This window comes from Arvicanthis niloticus, chromosome 5, assembly GCF_011762505.2.
Source record: "Arvicanthis niloticus isolate mArvNil1 chromosome 5, mArvNil1.pat.X, whole genome shotgun sequence".
Lineage (NCBI taxonomy): Eukaryota > Metazoa > Chordata > Mammalia > Rodentia > Muridae > Arvicanthis > Arvicanthis niloticus.
The window spans coordinates 35,896,684-35,915,183 of NC_047662.1; the positions used below are offsets into that span (position 1 = coordinate 35,896,684).

Below are 18,500 nucleotides of genomic sequence, written 5' to 3' on the forward strand. Positions count from 1 at the left end.
AGGGTCTCCGGTATTGAGCCACCAAGCCCCGATTCAGTGACTTAAGTTTTACAAAGTCGGCCTCTTACCCAAAGAGGAACGTTCAGACTGGATGAGACTGTAAGAGACCTTTGTTGGCACACTACTCCACACTGCATTTCCAGAAACTTCGTGGCTCGGTCGCCCAGTGCCTTTCTGATGCCTTGCCTGCTTTCTTTGTCCCTAGCTCTGCAGTGTCACGCTGCCTAAACCTGAAATTCAAAGCAGGGATCTGCATCTGTATGAACAAAGGGCCCCGAGTATAGTCACATCTCTATGTATAGTGGCAGTACAGGGAAGAAGATGAGTTAGACTCCAGACCTAGATTCTAAAAGTTGATGTGCAGTTCTTGTGGCCTGTTAGTTTCCCTTTGGTTTGGCTCTTTCTACGGCTGCTATTCTGCACTTAGAGAAACTCCCTACCTCAGATCCTCAGCAGGCGAAAAGCCGGAGTCCTAGCTGTAGCAGATTCAGTCTCATAATAAGGTGGGAAGGCTCTTGGGACAAGGGAGCATCCCAGGCTGTAGAGACAGGCCTGGTTTCTTGTCTTGCCTTTGATACACGTGGAGTACTTTGGCATGTTCCTTGATAAGGTCTCTTCATCTGTTAAGATGTGGGAGCCTCCAACCTTTCGCATACAGACTCTCACCTGTGTTTCCTTCCCCTGACCCTTCAGACTCAGTATACCTAAGAAAGTTCTTTCTGGCCCCTTCATAGCAAACCTTCCCCTCCTTCACAAGCTCCCTAACCTTTCCATCATCAGTCTGGTCTCAAAGTGGCCATCACTTACCCTGCTGTTGCATTCTGGGAGTGGCAAAGGGAAAGAATCTCTTGCTTTGACCCTTCCTGCTTCAATGACAGGAGGGCTGCAGAGAAGGATTAGTGAGCTAATTAGAAATGATTGCATCTCTCAGCATTAATTAGTAGTGCTGTGGGCTTCCAGTGTGCACTTTGGAACTGAGCCCCCTTTGGGACAGCATGGCAGGCAGGCCTCTGCCTCTGGGGCCTGCCAGCTCTCTGTACTGATTAGAGGTGATGGGACAGGTTTGAGTAGGCACTATAAGGCCTGCCCTCTCCAGGTACCCTGGGTCTCTGACCTGCCTGCCCAAAGTCTAACCCAGACTCTATACTTTGACAACTGGACCTCAGTCTCTTTTCTTGTAAAATGAAATCAGCAGAGACATCAGAGATAGCTGCCCTTGTCATGATCTTAAGAGATATGCTATATTTCGGGGCATTTGGCCCTGGAATAAAGGAAGTTTCTAAAGGGTGAGTAAATTAGATCAAATCAAGCTTTAGAATAGCCTGGGATTCTAACCAGGAAAATATTCTTTAGGGTTGTGTTACCAAAGCCTGACTAAGTGGTCTTCTGGGGACGTACATGACTACAGGGAGTATGTCCGCCTACTGGACTCACTGAGCACTGCAGCTAGGAAGGTTGGGTTGCACTTGAGTAGACACTTACCTGACCCACCAAGGAGCAAGCCTGGGCCCCTGGGGACACCAGGCACTGAAGCAAAGGCTAGTGGCTGGCAGCAGGGCAGGATGTGTCCACTCCCCTGTGACACTGAAGTACAGAGCTACAGTGACCCTTGGCTCACTTTTGTGCTTTATTTTCTGTCTCTCCATGCAGCTCGGATTGGGAAAATGAAACGGAGGAAGCAGGATGAAGGGCAGGTATGTCCCCTGTGCAGCCGCCCCCTGGCAGGATCGGAGCAGGAGATGACTAGGCATGTGGAGCGTTGCCTGTCTAAGGTAGAGGGGCTGTGGCCGCCCACCTCCCTTCCTCTCCTTCCTTGACACTTGCTGCTGACTGCTCCTGATCTCGGGGCTCCTGGGATCTCAGCAGCGTCTCTGCACTTTGCTCTCTTCTGCTTTCATTCCTACTCATTCCCTGCTGGTCTCCTGTGGAAAATTATGGGGAAGAGGCCCAGGTCTTTGATTGCTATATTGGGTGTGTTTCAAGGGAGTCCATTTGGTATCCTGAAGCAGGGGTAGGGCTGTGCCTTCCTTGCCAGCTTTGGGAGCAGGTAGGGATGGCCTGGGCTCTGCATGATCCTGCTCTGCTCTTCACAGAGGGAAGGCTCCTGCATGGCTGAGGATGATGCCGTGGACATCGAGCATGAGAACAGCAACCGCTTTGAGGAGTATGAGTGGTGTGGGCAGAAGCGGATACGGGCCACCACACTCCTGGAAGGTGGCTTCCGAGGTATAAAGCAACTGACAACTTGGGCAGTGGCACTCTGGTGACCAGGTTCCTGCTGGTAGCTGGTCATCATTTCCACCACGTGGGAGCTATTGCTCGTGGGGCTCCTTTGTGACCGTGCTGCCTGCCTGTGATGTGCATATTAAAGTGGATGGATTTGGGTGGGGAAATGGAATTGTGAGGCTGCAAGCTAGCAATGATGAGGGGGGGCTCTCAGCCTCGGGTGATGCATTGAAGGTGACAGCCAAGCCGCGTTAGCACCTGCATAAAATATTAAAGGGACGGTTATGCATTTATCACTCCATCCCTCTTAAGGCTGATAAATGAGAATCCAGCAACCTGCTGTACACCTCCAGCACTGGGCCCTCAGGGCTTCTAGGCAAACACATTGGATTTTCCTTCTCCTCCTCCCCAGCTCTATGTCAGGGAAATCAGTTACAGAGAAGAGAGTGAGTTATGGCAAAATTTGACCTCCCATGAGCTCCATTGGTGAATCTAATTTTAGCTCTGATCCCATCTCTTCTCCCATGGCGCCCTCTGCCCTGAAGGAAGAGGGGCCTGGGCTCAGCTGCTCCCTGCTTCCCTTGGGCTCTCCCCAGTTGCTGCAGAAGAGTTGCAGGGCCCTACTCATCTCTGTTCCCTTCCTAGCTCCTGAGACAAGGGTTGGCCCCCTAGATGAGACAGAAGAATTGGTTAGGTGCCCAGGGTCGTGCCCAGGGTCAGTGTCTTCTTGTCAAGCTCTGTCACCATGGGCAAGAGAAAGAGGTGGCTGCTGCTTGGCTTGTAGCTCTTTCCTCTTTCTGTGTAAAAGCACAGCTGGCACTGCAGTTTGTGGTCATTAGGAGAGCCAGGCTGCATCCCATCTGCCTCCTGTTTTTCTGGGCAACACACTTGTGAATGCCACTGTGTGTGGTCTCTGGGGAATCTCACAGCAGCCCTGAAGGAGGGCCTTTGCCTCCTTAGAGCCAGACACCTGGGCTCATACTGAGATCGAGTCTCTGCAGTGCCATCCAGTGCAGATGGGTCACTATGCCTCTGGGCTTCTTGCATGTTGCCCACCAATCTGAAGACAAGTCAGAATATAGACTAGGAGGGTTAAACCAAACTGTTCCCCACCCCCAGGTGAACAGTCTTAGTTGTCATTGCACAGAATGACAGCCTTGCAAGAATGAGTGATGAAGCTCATGAGCCCAGGAATTCTGCACGTGGGTGCTGGGGTGTGTGTGTGTACAGGTGTGGAAGGCAGGCCTGCTGATTCAGGGTGCTAGGGTGTGTGTACAGGTGTGGAAGGCAGGCCTGCTGAGTCAGGGTGCTAGGGTGTGTGTGTGTACAGGTGTGGAAGGCAGGCCTGCTGAGTCAGGGTGCTAGGGTGTGTGTGTGTACAGGTGTGGAAGGCAGGCCTGCTAAGTCAGGGAGCTAGGGTGTGTGTACAGGTGTGGAAGGCAGGCCTGCTGAGTCAGGGTGCTAGGGTGTGTGTGTGTACAGGTGTGGAAGGCAGGCCTGCTAAGTCAGGGAGCTAGGGTGTGTGTACAGGTGTGGAAGGCAGGCCTGCTAAGTCAGGGAGCTAGGGTGTGTGTACAGGTGTGGAAGGCAGGCCTGCTGATTCAGGGTGCTAGGGTGTGTGTGTGTACAGGTGTGGAAGGCAGGCCTGCTGATTCAGGGTGCTAGGGTGTGTGTACAGGTGTGGAAGGCAGGCCTGCTGAGCCAGGGTGCTAGGGTGTGTGTGTGTACAGGTGTGGAAGGCAGGCCTGCTGAGTCAGGGTGCTAGGGTGTGTGTGTGTACAGGTGTGGAAGGCAGGCCTGCTAAGTCAGGGAGCTAGGATGTGTGTACAGGTGTGGAAGGCAGGCCTGCTGAGCCAGGGTGCTAGGGTGTGTGTACAGGTGTGGAAGGCAGGCCTGCTGCGTCAGTTCTGGAAGGCTGTTCTGGATCAGCTCTGCTGTCACCTGCAACTATGCACAGCAGCTGCAGCCATGGCTGCTTAGGTTTCTTGGCACAGAATAGGACCTGATGGCTCTTGGGCTCCTGGAGTGTCTGAATGGGTCAGGCTGCACAGGGACTACTGCTTAAGCAGAGTCTCTCTGCATGGGGATGCACCAGCAGATGGGTGTGAGAGGCTCTAAGGCCTCAGGAAGGTATCATTTTTCTGGGTGTGTTTACACTGTGAGGTTGTTCCTTTCAAGAATTCCTGAGGAGAGTTCAAAGAGGGCTTTTCTTTGAGCGATTTGGAGAGCGAGAACGAGAGTGAGACTTGAAGAGGGAATGGGGCCGGAGGGGCCTTTATCTGCAGAGAATTGCTCCAGCTTTCCTGATAGAAGCTGCTGCCGCCTCTTAAACAGCTTAGTGCAGTCAAAAGACAGGCTGACTTGAAAGGCTGTTTTACAGCGAGATCAGCAGGGGCCACGAGGCAGAGAGTGGAGCGATGGAGGCTGAGCCTCCTCAGTGGGAGGGGGCTATCAAAGAGAGGCCCTGGCTGATCCTGACTGCCTCTGCCCCTGAAGCCCATCTGCAGAAGCTGGCCATCTGTCAGCCTACCCTCCCTAGCCAGGACCAATAGGCCCAACTCTTGGGGGGTTGGGTGTGGCCCTGCCAGGCTGCTGGTGTCAGTGCAGTGCATTGATCGCCCGCCGGGCGGGCTGGGCCGCAAGCTGGGCAGCTCCTGCTTAATGTGATTGAAAGGCAGTTAAAATGGCGGTGACCTTTTCAGGAGGAATTAGATTGCCTGCCAAGACCGGTTAGAGGGAGTGATAACGCCAGCTGAAGAAGCTGCCCAGCCGACTTCAGAGAGAGGGAGGCAGAGGCAGGATGAGCAGGAGAGTAGTGAGGCCCATTTAAGCTGTACTGTGCGTGCTGACAGAACAGAGATTGCTGTCCTTGTTAGATATGAAAGAATTGAAGAACTGTGATAAGTCCCTGTATCCCTTCATTCCCCTGACCCTCCTCCCAGACTAGGGTCCCTTCGTCATCCTCGACAAAGCTTCCTACATGGGTCAGATCAGCTGCCTTGAATGTAATCTACTGTGGGAGGCAGTGGCCAAGCAAGAGTCTTGGAGAAGACACTTGGCTTAAGAGAACAGGCTGTGAGCATGAGGAGAGCTTGGGGTTAATGACAAGGACGTTCAATGTCTCAGGACAAAAGAGAGCAAGAGAACACCAAGGGAGGTCCGTCTACAAATAGATTCTTATTTATTTAGAGACAAGATCTCACTATGTCACCCCAGCTGGCTTGGAACTCACTGTGTAGACCAAACTGGCCTCAGACTCAGAGATTCATCTGCCTCTGCATCCCAATACAAATAGATTAAGAAACAAAAACAAAACCTGAGGAAATAGGGAAAGTCTTCTAGAGAATAGTTTGTCTGACGCATCAGGTCTCTGAGCACTCTTTGGTCTGTGCACCTCAGCTGCTGCTGGCTCACCTGAAACCTGAGGTCTTTGTACTGCTAGTGGTATTTGCATATGGGTGGTAGCCAGGGCCTATTGCTTCATCTAAAAATACCAACAGTTAGGATAAAAGATGCTTTTCTGGGATACTCAGCCAAACCTAGGCAGAACAGATGTCTTCAGGCTAGAGAAACGGGCCACAAGGGAGGCAGCCTTGGGAAAAAATCGTGACCATGTGACCTATGAGTAAGGGATCGCTTTCCCTCTCGTTCCCTACCTCCTCTATGTCTTAGAGAGAGGTGTGGGGTGCTGGCTGTAAGTCCTCTCTTGTATTGGTTGCCAGTAAGAATTTACTTGTCTGGATTTGGGGAAGCCATAACTCGGTACAACTAGAAGGAACAGTCTGCCCAAAGGACGTGGAAAAGATTGGTTTTAAATAAGGTGGCTGTGATGATGTGGGCCAGGAGTGGTCAGATGGCTCATTTCCCAGGATGATGCTCAGGAAGTGGAAAGTGTCTGTCTGCACCTTTGTCTTTGAGCCCTGGCTGAGGCCTTGAAGGAATGCAGCACAAAGACCCTCTCAGACAGGGTGACATAGGCTAGAGACTCCTGATGCAGAGGCAAGTGGGGTCTCTGTAATTTCGAGGCCAGCTTGATCTACATAGTGGGTTCTAGACTAGCCATAGATGACAAAGTCAGTGTGTCTTGGGTTGGGGTATTGGAGTAGAGAGAGGGAGGGTGCTAAGACAGTGGTTATGGAGGGCTTCTGCCCTGTCAGGTCTTGCCTAGGGTACTCTTTCCTGAGTTTCTGTCTTTGATTAGGCTGGCTCTAAGTACCTTGCAATTTAAAGATTCATGAGAGAACAGTACATAGACACAGCTTCAGCACAACACTCTTAAATAACTGTTGATAAAACTTTACATGATCGGGCAGGAGTGTTAAAGGTGCAACTCCATAGGCATGGGCCAAGATGGGGGCCTTAGCTGCCAAAACTGTCTCTGATTGCCACTGTGCTCCCTAGTCCTGTGGGTAACACATGTGGGTTCCAGGGGAACAGGATACCACTGGAAACAGATTTGGAATGGAAGGTAGAGGTGGCTGCCTTCTGACTCTCCACCACCTTCAGCTTATGATGGCTGCCTGTTGGGAGGAGTGTGGCTAGGAGCAAGGCTTCTTCTGTCCCCTGTGGCAGTGGACAGGATTTAATCACCTTTTGGAACACAATTGTTAAGCTGGAACAGAAGGAGTGCCGGCAGAAAGAACAAGTATCAATGGTTTTAAGCAGCGTCTGTCTCTGTGTGACTCTCCTGATGTGAGGCAGTGAAACGCGTTATCGAGAAGGCCCGGAAAGTGGCTAAGTGCGTTTGACACACGCCAACTCCCTGCCTCCACACTGGATAATTGCATTGTCAACTGTTCAGCGAGGTGGCAGGTGACACTGCAGGCCGATTGATTGTCCCGCATCGTAGCTCCCCAGACTGTCAGCTCCCCAATCGATGGCGTTTACACAAGACACCGTAACTGCATCTGTAACTAATTCCAGTGTAAAACTCCCCGGAAGCTGCTGCCCCTGCCCTCCTTGTAGGCAAGCACTGGGCTCTAGAAGCCCCAAGACTTTCCTTTTTCCCTAGGCTCTGGTTTGGTTGGGAGCAGCAGGTGAGGAAATCAATGGTTCCTTTTTTGTGGTTTCAGGTTCCAGGATGTTACTGCCCCCAGTAAACGGGCATCTCCAGTTTCTCAATCGATCATTTGATCAATTGATTAAATTAACACTGATTCTCCCCCTCAGTGGCTCGGGAAGAAATGAGTTTATGGGAGCAGGGTCATTTTCATAAAATTTAGACTTACATATTATTTTGGCACTTAGCTGGGCTCCAAGCGTTCACTCCAGGAAAGGGAACTGTGCCAGGCACTGTTGACCATCAGACTTAGTTTGCCAGCCATTTTGTCCTTTTTATCTGCAGCAGAACCATCATAGGGGGTCCTCCCTGGTGACCAGCAGCTGGTCTGGATCATCTTGGAGGTCCTAGGGACCAAGTTTTTCTCTGCATAGCAGCAGCAGGAGCAGCAGCTTGCCTGCTTTTCCCAGAGCTACATGGAAAGGAGAGGGGCCAGAGACTTGGAAGGGAGTTGTCTGTGCCATCTTGCCTCTGAGTACTGGCTTGGGATATTCCAGCAGCTGAGAACATAAAATGACTGGGGAGCCTTCCTCTCCAAGGTTGAGGAGGGGGGCAAGCTGGCAGGGTTGCTTTCGGCATAAAACGGCTTTATGGCCGTTTCTTTTTATTATGATTCTGCCAGAAGTCAGCAAGTGACATTTCATTAAGAAAATAAAGTTTAATGTGCTGGGAAGGAGGTTGAAGCAGGTTGGAGCTAGTACCGGAGTAAAATTGGTGGTGGCAGCTTGTTTGGAACACCTGTGGGGATAGGGAGAGGGTCCCCACATCTGTCTCAGCTGGGGGATGGAATGAACATCAGAGAAGAAGACTGCTCAGGCCAGAGGCAGAAAGGCCTTTTCTTAGCTAGCAAGATGTATCATGTCCTCCCTTTTTGCTCCTTGGTGAGAAGAACAAGGTTGCTGCCAAACTGGGGCAAGATTTGATAAATTTCTCTGGGCACTAACCAACTGGGCCTGGCCCAGGTGTGCCACTGGGTTCATAAGACAGGGGGCAGTATTGTCAGTATTCAGCTAGTACTGCTGTGGTGCGTGGTGTGGACGATGCTGAGTGGAGTCAGGCTTGTGACCCTTGAAGTGTCCAGTGTGGTAAGGAACAGTATTGGTATAATAAATAGAATCTAAGAGTTGGAGTGGACATTGAGGGAGGGACAGGTATGTGTCAGTACCCGAGAAGTCACCCCTCAAGCACCTGAAGGATGGGGACCAGATCCTGAAAACTTCTTACCAGGCCAGATAGGTTAGCCTCCACAAGGTTGGAAGAGTATAGGAGGTGAAAGGTCATTCTGTCAGCAAGAGGAAAGCACTTGCGCTCAGAGGTGGTACTAAAGCTGTCTCCTTTTTCCCACCCAAAAGCATGGCTAAACTAGGCTGGGCAGGGAACACGAGGCACTGCTGAGCTGCATGCACTTGGGACTAGAGGCTGGCAGGGTTTGGCAGGGCTTACGGGGAGCGGGCTGTAAGTGAACCTGATAGCTACATTCTGATTGATGGCGGAGTTTGTCTCCCAAACTGTCAGAGGGTTTATAGAGGTGCCACTCACCCTCAGGGTGGGAATTGCTTGTCAGGACACCTGGCTGTGAATAGGAGACAGAGCTGTAACTTGGTGTTTTCTCAGCTTAATGGCTCTGCCGCTGACCTGCCTGCTGCCTCAAGTGTGTCAGTCCCTCTGGGTAGGCGCCAAATGAGGACTGTCAGGAAGATAGAGCCCAGGCACTGACTAGCTTCAGGGGTGGATGGATGGAATGAATCTTACACCATATACTGAAGGGATAAAGGGGACAAGTCAGGGAAAAGGTACTGCCTGAAAGCACATCCTGATGTACTGAACAGCAGGAGGGGAAGTCGTTAGATGTGTTTAGGACATGGCAGGCAGTCTCAGTGTCTGCACACGGGAGTTCTGGAGCGAAGTGACCGGGTTAGAGCCTAGACTGGTGCATGCAGTGGGAGCCATCAGTGGATATGGAGCAGGGAGGAATGGTTGGACTGAGTGGTTGAATGGGCTGAGGCAGGAAGAACACATTCCTGAGATTTCTGGGCAGAGCTCTAAGCTTCCTCTTGGATGTAAAAGATATGTTCACTTCTGAACCTTTTGGGGAAAGTCCTTCATTTTCCTTTGTCCCTGACAGAGCTTCTAGTCTGGCTAGTAAGATGTCCCTTGAGACCCACAAGGACAAAGATGCGGGGATAGCTCTTTGGTCTCTGACCTTGGCCTGTGAGGAAGTGTTCTGGGAGTCAGAGAGCACTTGGCATAGGAAGCAGGCTTGGTGAAGCCTTGGTAGCTCATCCTTTCTTTACATTAGCCAAGAGTCTGCCTCTGGTTGGGCCAACTGCCCTCTGGGGATCAGCAGACTCTCTGGCCTCAGCCTGCCCAGCCCAGCCTAGTTGCCTTCGAGACTGCTCTGAGAGGCAGGTGTGCATGCCGATCCCCTCGTGCCTGTCCCCTTCTAATCCCTTTCTGACTACACTTGTCCAGGAATCTGGGCTGTGTGAGGTGGAGATGAATAATTAATGTCAGGCGCTTCAGACACCAAATATTTGAACAGCTGCCTGGTGTTTTTGCTGGCAAAGGACCTGGTGGCCCAAATCAGGATGTTGGCTGGGGGGTGTCCTACTCTATGGCTGTGATTGGCCTTAGCCAGCCTTTTCTTCTCTCTGATGGATCTCAAGCTAGACAGTGAGATAGAAGGACGCTCAGGTCCTAGTTGGGAGTGACCTTTTGGATCTGAGTTTCTCTACCCTCTTACTGCTCTTCCTGGAACTGGAAGACAGATGTATAGGAGGCCTGTCACAGTGTCCTCTAAGGACCACATGCAGTGTGTGAATGTGCGAGTTTATAAGCAGAGACAACCTGGAGCTGCATGCAGTGCATTTAAAGGTTAGGGAGGAATACAGAGAAAGGGGATGGAAATAATTAGGAATAACCTGAATGTCTGCTTGTACATATATCTGTCTCATCTTGGACCTAATTCCTACCTGGGAGCAGCAGAAAGGGCACCTTTGGCCTAGTTCTTGGCCTCTAGCCCTTCTTAACACTCTGCTTCCCACAGGCTCCGGCTTCGTTATGTGCAGTGGCAAGGAGAACCCAGACAGTGATGCTGACCTGGATGTGGATGGAGATGACACTCTGGAGTATGGGAAACCACAGTATCCTTGGGGTGAAGTGGGGCAAGCCAACAGTAACAAAAGTAGCTGGTACCTCTAAAACATCAACATACTCCTGGAGCCAGTCACAGCTTGTGGGGGCAGGGGTGCACCTGAGGATTCAGAGCCCTTGTGTCCTTCTGCAACCTTGGGTCTATTGTCCTTGACCACCATGCCAGATACACGGAGGCTGATGTCATCCCGTGCACAGGAGAAGAGCCTGGTGAAGCCAAGGAGAGAGAGGCACTCCGGGGTGCAGTCCTAAAGCAAGTGTGGGCAAAGGCGTGGGCAGTTTGTATAGAGGGATCCCTGGAAGCAGGGCTCAGCTGTCCTGCAGGCCTCACTTAGTTCTTCCTTCCTTCCTTTCCTCTAGTGGTGGTCCCCCGAGCACCCGCATCACGCCTGAGTTCTCTAAATGGGCCAGTGATGGTAAGTCCTGACCCACATTAGCAGGATTGGGGATGGGAGAGAACATCTTTAGATGGTGGCAACTATCTCAGTCCTCAGCACTTACCTGTGCTGTTCATCTAGCCAGAGTATGAGTTGAACTTCTGTCCCTACAGAGATGCCCTCCACCAGCAATGGTGAAAGCAGCAAGCAGGAGGCCATGCAGAAGACCTGCAAGAACAGTGACATTGAGAAGTAAGTATGGTTGGCTGGGAAAGTGGCTCTTTGCAAGCAGGAAGGCCTGCTGCCAGGGCTTCTTGCCCTCTGAGTACAGCTCAGTCCTGCTGCCCTGGGCACACAGCCGGCAATGGAGCCCAGCTGGTGCTAAGCGTGACTCTGTGAATTGATCACTGGGCCATGGCCTTGGGAGCCTTGGTGGAGAGGAACAGTACTTCCCTGCCCGCTGTAGCTGCCCCCACCCATGGAATGTGATGTATGGCCACCCAGCCCAGCCAGTGCATTTGATTCATCTCCAGTTTCTGTTTCTTAATCGGGAGCTAAATTGGTTTCATTTTTCTTGTCCCGGGTGGCGCTTGCAGCAGGTTTTAGGCAGGAGCAGTGGGTCTCATCACTTCCAGTAAGGAATTTTGGCCAGGGTTCTCCAACAGAGGAAAAGGAGAGCCATTGTTACTTTACTCAGGGCTGCTGGACAGCGCCACAGGCTTTGATATCAGCTGGCCATCCTGTAACCTTTCCAGAAGCCTGAAAAGGGCCCAATACTGACCCCAGGAGGTACAGTTGTCCAGTGTGGGCTGCCTGGAGTGGCTGCCATTGGCCATTGCTTCTCTCTCAACCTGCCCCTCCCTCCAGCTGGAGGATAGGCTGCCTGGGGTTAAAGGGTAGCCTCTTCATTCTAGGGCCAGTGTTCCATCTTACCTCCTGCCAGAACAGTGGCTTGCAGGCCAGTACAGGGCTGGGTCGGTGGCCCAGGTCACCTCCCATTTGTTTCCCTCCATTTTGTGTTGTCATAAATTCATTCCAGCCCGTTGTGCTTGATCAGTTTATCTCGGCCGAGGCCGCGAGTGCTGCTGGCATGATGTATGGGCCGCAGCGCAGGGCCCGGCTGCCCATGAATCACCGCAGCTGCTCTGTGTCAGCGCCGGAGCGGGCCATACGGATTCGGTGCAACCAGCTTAGGGAGGGGGGGTGACGTATGGATGTTTATTTAATAATTCTCTCCTACTCCAGCTGAGCGGTGCGGGCGGGGCTGTAAGAGGCGCCCACCCTCGTCTGGAGGGGCTGCTCATAAATCAGAAAGACAAGATCATTAATCAAGGATGGCGCCTGAGGGGGAGGTAGGGGCCAGAGCCAGTGGCCATCCATGAAGGTGCTACCCACCCAAGACTGGGGGACATCAGCTTTTCTGTCCCACCTGTGTGAGCACAGGCTCCAGTGGGTGGGGCACTCTAGGACAAGGTGGGGACTGCTTGCTGCTGTATAGAGATCACCACCAGATCCACCAGGATTGATTCTCTTCCGTCCCCATGACATCCTAGTTCACAAAGTACAGGTTCCAGCCCTAGGTCCATTTTATACCTGAGGAAGAGGGAAGGAGGGTGCCAGGGCTTCCTCCAGGAGTCTGACCACAACATCCATGCCCTAAAGCAGCTCCGAAAAAGCTCACAGCCATGCCAGCCATGGTGTTGCACCAGACAGATTAGAGGTGTGTATGTACTGAGCAGTTCATTCTGGAACTGTATTCTAGCCCTCGATGTGGCTTTGAAGGTCTTGGGGCTGACCTTAGAAAACTAGGAAAGCATGGCTCCTTACCCGTGTTGAAAGCTTGCTAGTCCACACAGGGATGGTCCACACAGCATTGGGCAAATGCCAAAGAAGCCGGCTGTGTGAGCGCTAATGAGGGAGAGCAGGAGGAGACTTCCCAGAGTCTTGAGATTGAGCAAGGAGCTCAAGAACCTGCCGGTGCTAAAGTGTCCCCAGAGAATGGGGTTATGGGCCCATTGTGTACAGCCACCAGAGAGACACATTCTGTATTGTTGCTAATGTCCTAAAAAAAAAAGAGATTGAAATTTGTTGTACATTAAATATCACTACTACCAACTGGGCATGGTAGTGCATTCCTGTAATCTCAATACCCTAGAGGCTGAGAAAAAATGATTATGAGTTTGAGGCTAACCTAAACCCCATATTAAATTTGAAGTTAGCCTGGGGTATGCAGTGAGACCAAATAAGCATGTTCCCATGACCTTCCCTCTGTATACTTCCTTCTGACTGTCGAGTCCAGTAGTCACAGACCACCTGTAAGTTGTGCAGCTCTGATTTCTGAGTTTGAGACCAGCCTGGTCTACAGAGTTAGTTCCAGGACAGTCAGGGCTACACAGAGAAACCCTGTCTCGAAAAACCAAAAAAAAAAAAAAAAAAAGTTGTGCAGTTCTGTGAACACACTGTGACCATGCTAGCTGAGTACCTGCCTTGCTCCAGAGTGCCACCTCAGTTCAATCCTGATTAAGCACGCCTTTTAGACCTCCCTCATTCTGTCCTAGCCCACCCCTGCCCCCAGTTGCTCATAACGGGTTCCTGTTGCTGGCTGGAGGAATCACCTCACTCTGTGCCTGCTTGCCTGCCAGCCTGCATGGGCTTGTGGACGGCTTGGCTTTTGTTTCTACCATTTCTTGGCCTGGAGATGCCTCTCCTTGTAAGCAGTATGGATGTGGCCTGCCACAGCCTGGGCAGGTTACCTCAGTTCTTCACATGTAAAACGAGAATCTTCTCACGGGATTTAGGAGGTATAAATAAGATAGTTGTCAGTTTCCTAGTAAAAACCCCTGGCAGTTAATAAGTTCTTAGTACATTTTAGCTGTTTGTTTAGTATTGTCATGTCCTAAGGCACTGCCCAGCATCATTGTTTGTTGTCCTGCTTTTTGGAGGGTGGGGAGATCCTTGGGGTGGTCCTAACTACTCCTTGTTCATCGGTGCTGCTGGGTCTGCATCTCCTCTTTCCCTGAAGGTTAGACCAGCAGATGCTTTCTCCTGCTCACATGCCCCGTCGGGCTTAGGCCACTAGTAAATAGTCATCATGTGTTCTGGCAAGTGAGCCTCTGCCTTCAGGGAGCTCGGCCTTGCCTAGTTTCGGTTAGTAAAGTGATAAAGGATAAAAGGCAGGGTGTAGCTCAGTTGGACAATTGCTTTCCTATGTTAAAAGCCCTGGATATAGTCCCAGCACTCAGAAGGGCAGGAAATGCTCTTTTAAAATGCATGATGAAATCTTACACTTTGTATGTTCATCTAAAAAGCAAAAAGGGGCCAGAGAGCCTAATGTGTGGAGTACATTGCCTGCTGTCAGAGAACTAGGGTTCAGTTCAGTTCCCAGCACCTACATGGCAGCACACAACCATCTGTTAACTCCAGTTCCAGGAGATCTAATGCCCTCTTCTGGCCTCCACAGGCACAACGCCTATGTGCATAAAATTAAATTTTGTTTTTTTGAGATAGTTTCTTTGTATAGCCCTGGCTGTCCTGGAACTACCCCTATAGACTAGACATGGAGTTGAGGCCAGCCTGGGCTGTTTGGGACTTGTTTGTGTTTGGTTTATTTTGGGATGGGGTCTCTCCATGTAGCTTTGGCTGTCCTGGGACTCCTTTTGTAGACCACACTGACCTTAAAACTCACAGAGATCTGTCTGTCTGCTTATGCCTTCTAAGTGCTGAGATTAAAGACATGTCACCATACTGGGGAGACCATGTGTTGATGTTTTTGTTTTGTTTGTTTTTGTGGGGTTTTTGATTTGTTTGTTTTCAAGACAGGGTTTCTCTGTGTAAGAGCCCTGGTTGTCCTGGAGCTTCCTCTGTAGACCAGGCTGGCCTCGAACTCATAGAGATCTGCCTGCCTCTGTCTCCTAAGTGCTGGCAATAAAGACGTGCACTGCCACCACCTGGCCAGTGAGACCTTTTTTTTTTTTTAAAGAAAAAAAAAAAAAAAAAAAAAAAGAAAGAAAGAAAGAAATCCATAAAGGCCATAGCATGGTGGTGTGTTAAGAACAGGTGTGGAGATTGCAGAGCCTGGAAAGAGACAGCAGACTGAAAACTGAGGGTGATTGAAGACAAGTAGGTTGCTGGCTGTTGTCAAGCACCTGACTTAGAAACTGATCAGGTGACATGGAGGGGTGGAGCCTAGCTCCCTGGGGAGTGGTCAGAAGAGGCTCTCTGTGGGATTCTGGGTCGAAGGTAGTACCGCCTTCCTACTCTGTGTTGTCTTTACAGAATCACTGAAGATTCCGCTGTAACTACATTTGAGGCTCTAAAGGCTCGGGTCAGGGAGCTTGAACGGCAGCTATCTCGGGGGGACCGATACAAATGCCTCATCTGCATGGTAAGTAGGAAGGGTCGAGGCTCTTGGTCAGTGCCCTGTTTAGTTAGAAAGGGTCTCAGCTATATTTGGACCCTCAGAGGGGGAGCCTACTTCAGCGACCCTTTCTCTGCTCACCTCCCTAGGACTCATACTCGATGCCTCTGACGTCAATCCAGTGTTGGCATGTGCACTGTGAAGAGTGTTGGCTGCGGACTCTGGTGAGGTGGCATGAAACTGAGTGGGTGGGCAGCTGTTAGTGGCACTGTCCAGATGTTCACATTTGTGATTGCACCTGCTTGGGGGAGGCAAGGAACAGCCTGAAGTCAGGAATTCACCCCAAGTTGAATATGTTGTCTGCACCCTCCTTTTGGGTTCAGTTCTCCCCTCCACACACTCACTGCACATGCCCTCCTTCCCATCCCAAGTAGGCCCGACACATCACAGGTATTGGTGAGACCCCAGATCAGAAAGATGCTGGTAGTGAGTGGGTAAGCCAGACTAGGGCCTCTGCCCCTCCCCCTCCCATTACTAAGCTCCTTCTGCTCCTGCCCTGTTCTTAGCTCGGGAGCAGCCATTAAAATGTCGCCCGGAGACAGCAATAAAAGGCCCGGACGTGGGCTCTGTGTCCTGATCAAAGGCCGCATGTAATCTCGTTAGGGCCAGGCAGCCACAGCTGGACCCAGCCTTGTTCTCATTACCGGGGCTCCTGCTGTGGGGCTGGCCAGGCGGTTTGATCCTGGCATCTCCCCAACACAGGAGCATGTCTGCCTGCTCAGAGGCAGCCCATGCATCCCTGGCCTGGCTGACAAGAATGAGGGCCCAGCACAAACTGAGGGAGAGACATGGCTACAGGCCCAGTGCTCATGTGTACAAGCACAGGGCATGTCATTCTGAGCCCTCCCCTTTCTTCTCTCTTCAGGGTGCCAAGAAGCTCTGCCCTCAGTGCAACACCATCACAGCCCCTGGAGACCTGCGGAGGATCTACTTATGAGCTAGCTGTGCAGGCAGGCCTTGCCTCGAGCAACCCCCCTGCCCCAGCGTCTGTGACAGTGACTCCCCCTCTCCCCTTGTACATACTTGCACACAGGTTCCCCATGTACATACATGCACATACACACCCAAATACACATAGAGGACTCTGGAGCCAGAGTGGAACAGCCCTGCCTGCTTGTTCCTTCTGAACTTGGGGACCATGCCTCTTTGGGCTCTGTCTCCAGGGTTGGCAGGAAGGAGTTTGGGAAGTTCAGCAGGGCAGGGCTCCTGAGATCCACCCCCTAGACTGACCGACTGACAGACACACAAACACCAGACTGAAGCACATGTAATATAGACTGTGTATGTTTACAATGTTGTGTATAAATGGGACACTTTGCCCTCTACCACCTCCCCTTTGGTTGTATGATTTTCTTCTTTTTTAATGACTCCTGGAAGCAGTGCCTCCTTCAGAGCTGGCTGGGAGCTCGGCCCAACCACCTCTTAGGGTGCCTGCCTCTGCTCTCCCATGGCATCCCTTCCCTCTCCCATGTGCTCGGTGTTCAGTGGTGTCTATTTCTTCTCCCGGACATGGGGCATATGCCCCACGGGATCTGATCCCCTCCTTAGTCTTAGCTCATGGGGCTCCTCAAGAGGAGCTGGGGGAGGGTGGAACGGACCGAGCAGGAACAGTCTGCAATTGGGCTGTCTGGCGAGGGTGCCTGGCTGCCCAGCCTGCTGTTGAGAACAACCCCTGGGGGTAGATGTGCTGCTCCCAAGGGGAGTGCTGGCTCCCTGCCCCTCCTGTGGGCCCTATGGTGTGATGCTGTGTCTGTATATTCTATACAAAGGTACTTGTCCTTTCCCTTTGTAAACTACATTTGACATGGATTAAAACAGTATAAACCAGCTGCTGTCTGTGTTTGAAGGTCTGATGGGAAGGTGGTGACTGAGGCGGTAAGAGGTTCATCTTATGCAGCATTACTGTAGGGTGGGGTGGGGGACACCCAGGAGCATCCCAGCAGGTGTGTGGGGGTAGGGCTGAAGATCTGGGCTCCTGGCTATTGATGGGTAGGGGCTCTAGGTTAATTCCTTATCGATGTAGAATCGTCAGCTCATTAATCACAAAAGAGGTCAGAGCTTGGGGTACAGAGGGGATGTAAGTTCTAGTCCCCAACCTAGGGCAGAAGCAGCTACAGACAAGTCAGAAAAGCTCTGGGGCTCTGTTACCTTTCAGTCCCCTGAAATGTGCCATAGATCACCTGGGTTTCAGGGCATGGGGGACTGTAGCCTGGTGTAATTCCTGCCTAGATCCTCAGGTTAAAAAGACTTTCAAGTAAAAGGCTGTTGTTAGCCTGCCAGGACGGCAGATAGAGCATTTTGTTAGCTCCTTGGCTCCCCACTGCCAGTGAAATAACTGGATGCCTTCCTGGCAGAGGGTTCAGGCGAGCCCTCACCAGAGAAATGTGAGGAAAAGGTGGTTGCTCAGACTCAAGGGATTTCTTTCTGGGATGCCTGCAAGCCCACAGAAATCTGGTCTAGTTGGCAGCTCCTGCTTCCCTTTGCAAACCCACCTTTTGGGAATCCAGAAGAGACCCTTCATGGCCCTCATGCCCTGCTTGGTGCCACCAAATATCCTGAGCACAGAGCTGGTAGGGCTTCCAGTGCAAAGTGAAGCAGCCCTATGATGCCTGGGAAGAGGTGTACTCTCCCTTTCCCCTGCCCTGCCCTGTCATCAGGTCCTTGACAGCTGCTTACCCTGGGGGGGGGGGGGGGGGGAAGAGGACATATAGCCTGTAACCTGGCACATTTAACGGCATTCATTCCACTAAGCATGCTTTAAGCTGTCTCATGGTGCAGACAACACTGCCACCTGTTGGCCATGGCTAGGGATGTAAGCACATCTCCAAGGAATCAGAAAAGTAGCAGAGAACCCCAGAGGTTGATGCCCTGAGGATACAGCTGGCCTCTGGAGACTTGGGGATCTATTGCCCCAAGAACTATTAGAAGTCTCCCACCCACAGATTTCAAACTGCCTGCCAAACTCTGAAAGCCCTTCTCTCAAACCTAAGTCCCTTGATCACAGAAAGTTCAATCAACAAATTTATTGACTACCTAACCTACTGTGTGCACAAATTGTGCAGCTGTGACTGTCAGCACAGAAGATGGGACAACCTATGAGCACAGCCATCTTTGTTGCTGGAGGGCACTGAGTGGGACCATCTTAGAATGAAGGTAGTGTTTCAGCCTGAATCCCCTTACCCTGGTTCTGCCTTCCTTTGTTTTGTTTTGTTTTGGTTTGGTTTTTTCAAGACAGGGTTTCTCTGTGTAGTCCTGGCTATCCCGGAAC

At 51.4% G+C, this 18,500-nt stretch overlaps 1 protein-coding gene across 7 annotated transcripts in view; it reads left to right on the top strand.

Moving 5' to 3' along the window:
- Rnf220 (ring finger protein 220) overlaps window positions 1-17,059 on the top strand; it is a 224,601-nt gene extending 207,542 nt beyond the window's left edge. For 5 of the 7 annotated variants that reach the window (XM_034502295.2, XM_034502297.2, XM_034502299.2 and 2 more), the window contains 9 exons: window positions 1,651-1,694; window positions 2,094-2,226; window positions 10,332-10,428; window positions 10,605-10,691; window positions 10,799-10,854; window positions 10,989-11,067; window positions 15,091-15,199; window positions 15,322-15,396; window positions 16,098-17,059. In XM_034502295.2, coding sequence (XP_034358186.1) covers window positions 1,651-1,694; window positions 2,094-2,226; window positions 10,332-10,428; window positions 10,605-10,691; window positions 10,799-10,854; window positions 10,989-11,067; window positions 15,091-15,199; window positions 15,322-15,396; window positions 16,098-16,169 — 752 coding nt within the window. In that variant the 3' untranslated portion in view covers window positions 16,170-17,059. Of the gene's footprint in view, window positions 1-1,650; window positions 1,773-2,093; window positions 2,227-10,331; window positions 10,429-10,604; window positions 10,692-10,798; window positions 10,855-10,988; window positions 11,068-15,090; window positions 15,200-15,321; window positions 15,397-16,097 lie in introns of all 7 variants that reach the window. The other 2 variants (XM_034502294.2, XM_034502296.2) reach the window with 1 other exon arrangement.
- The last annotated feature ends 1,441 nt before the right edge of the window (window positions 17,060-18,500 follow it).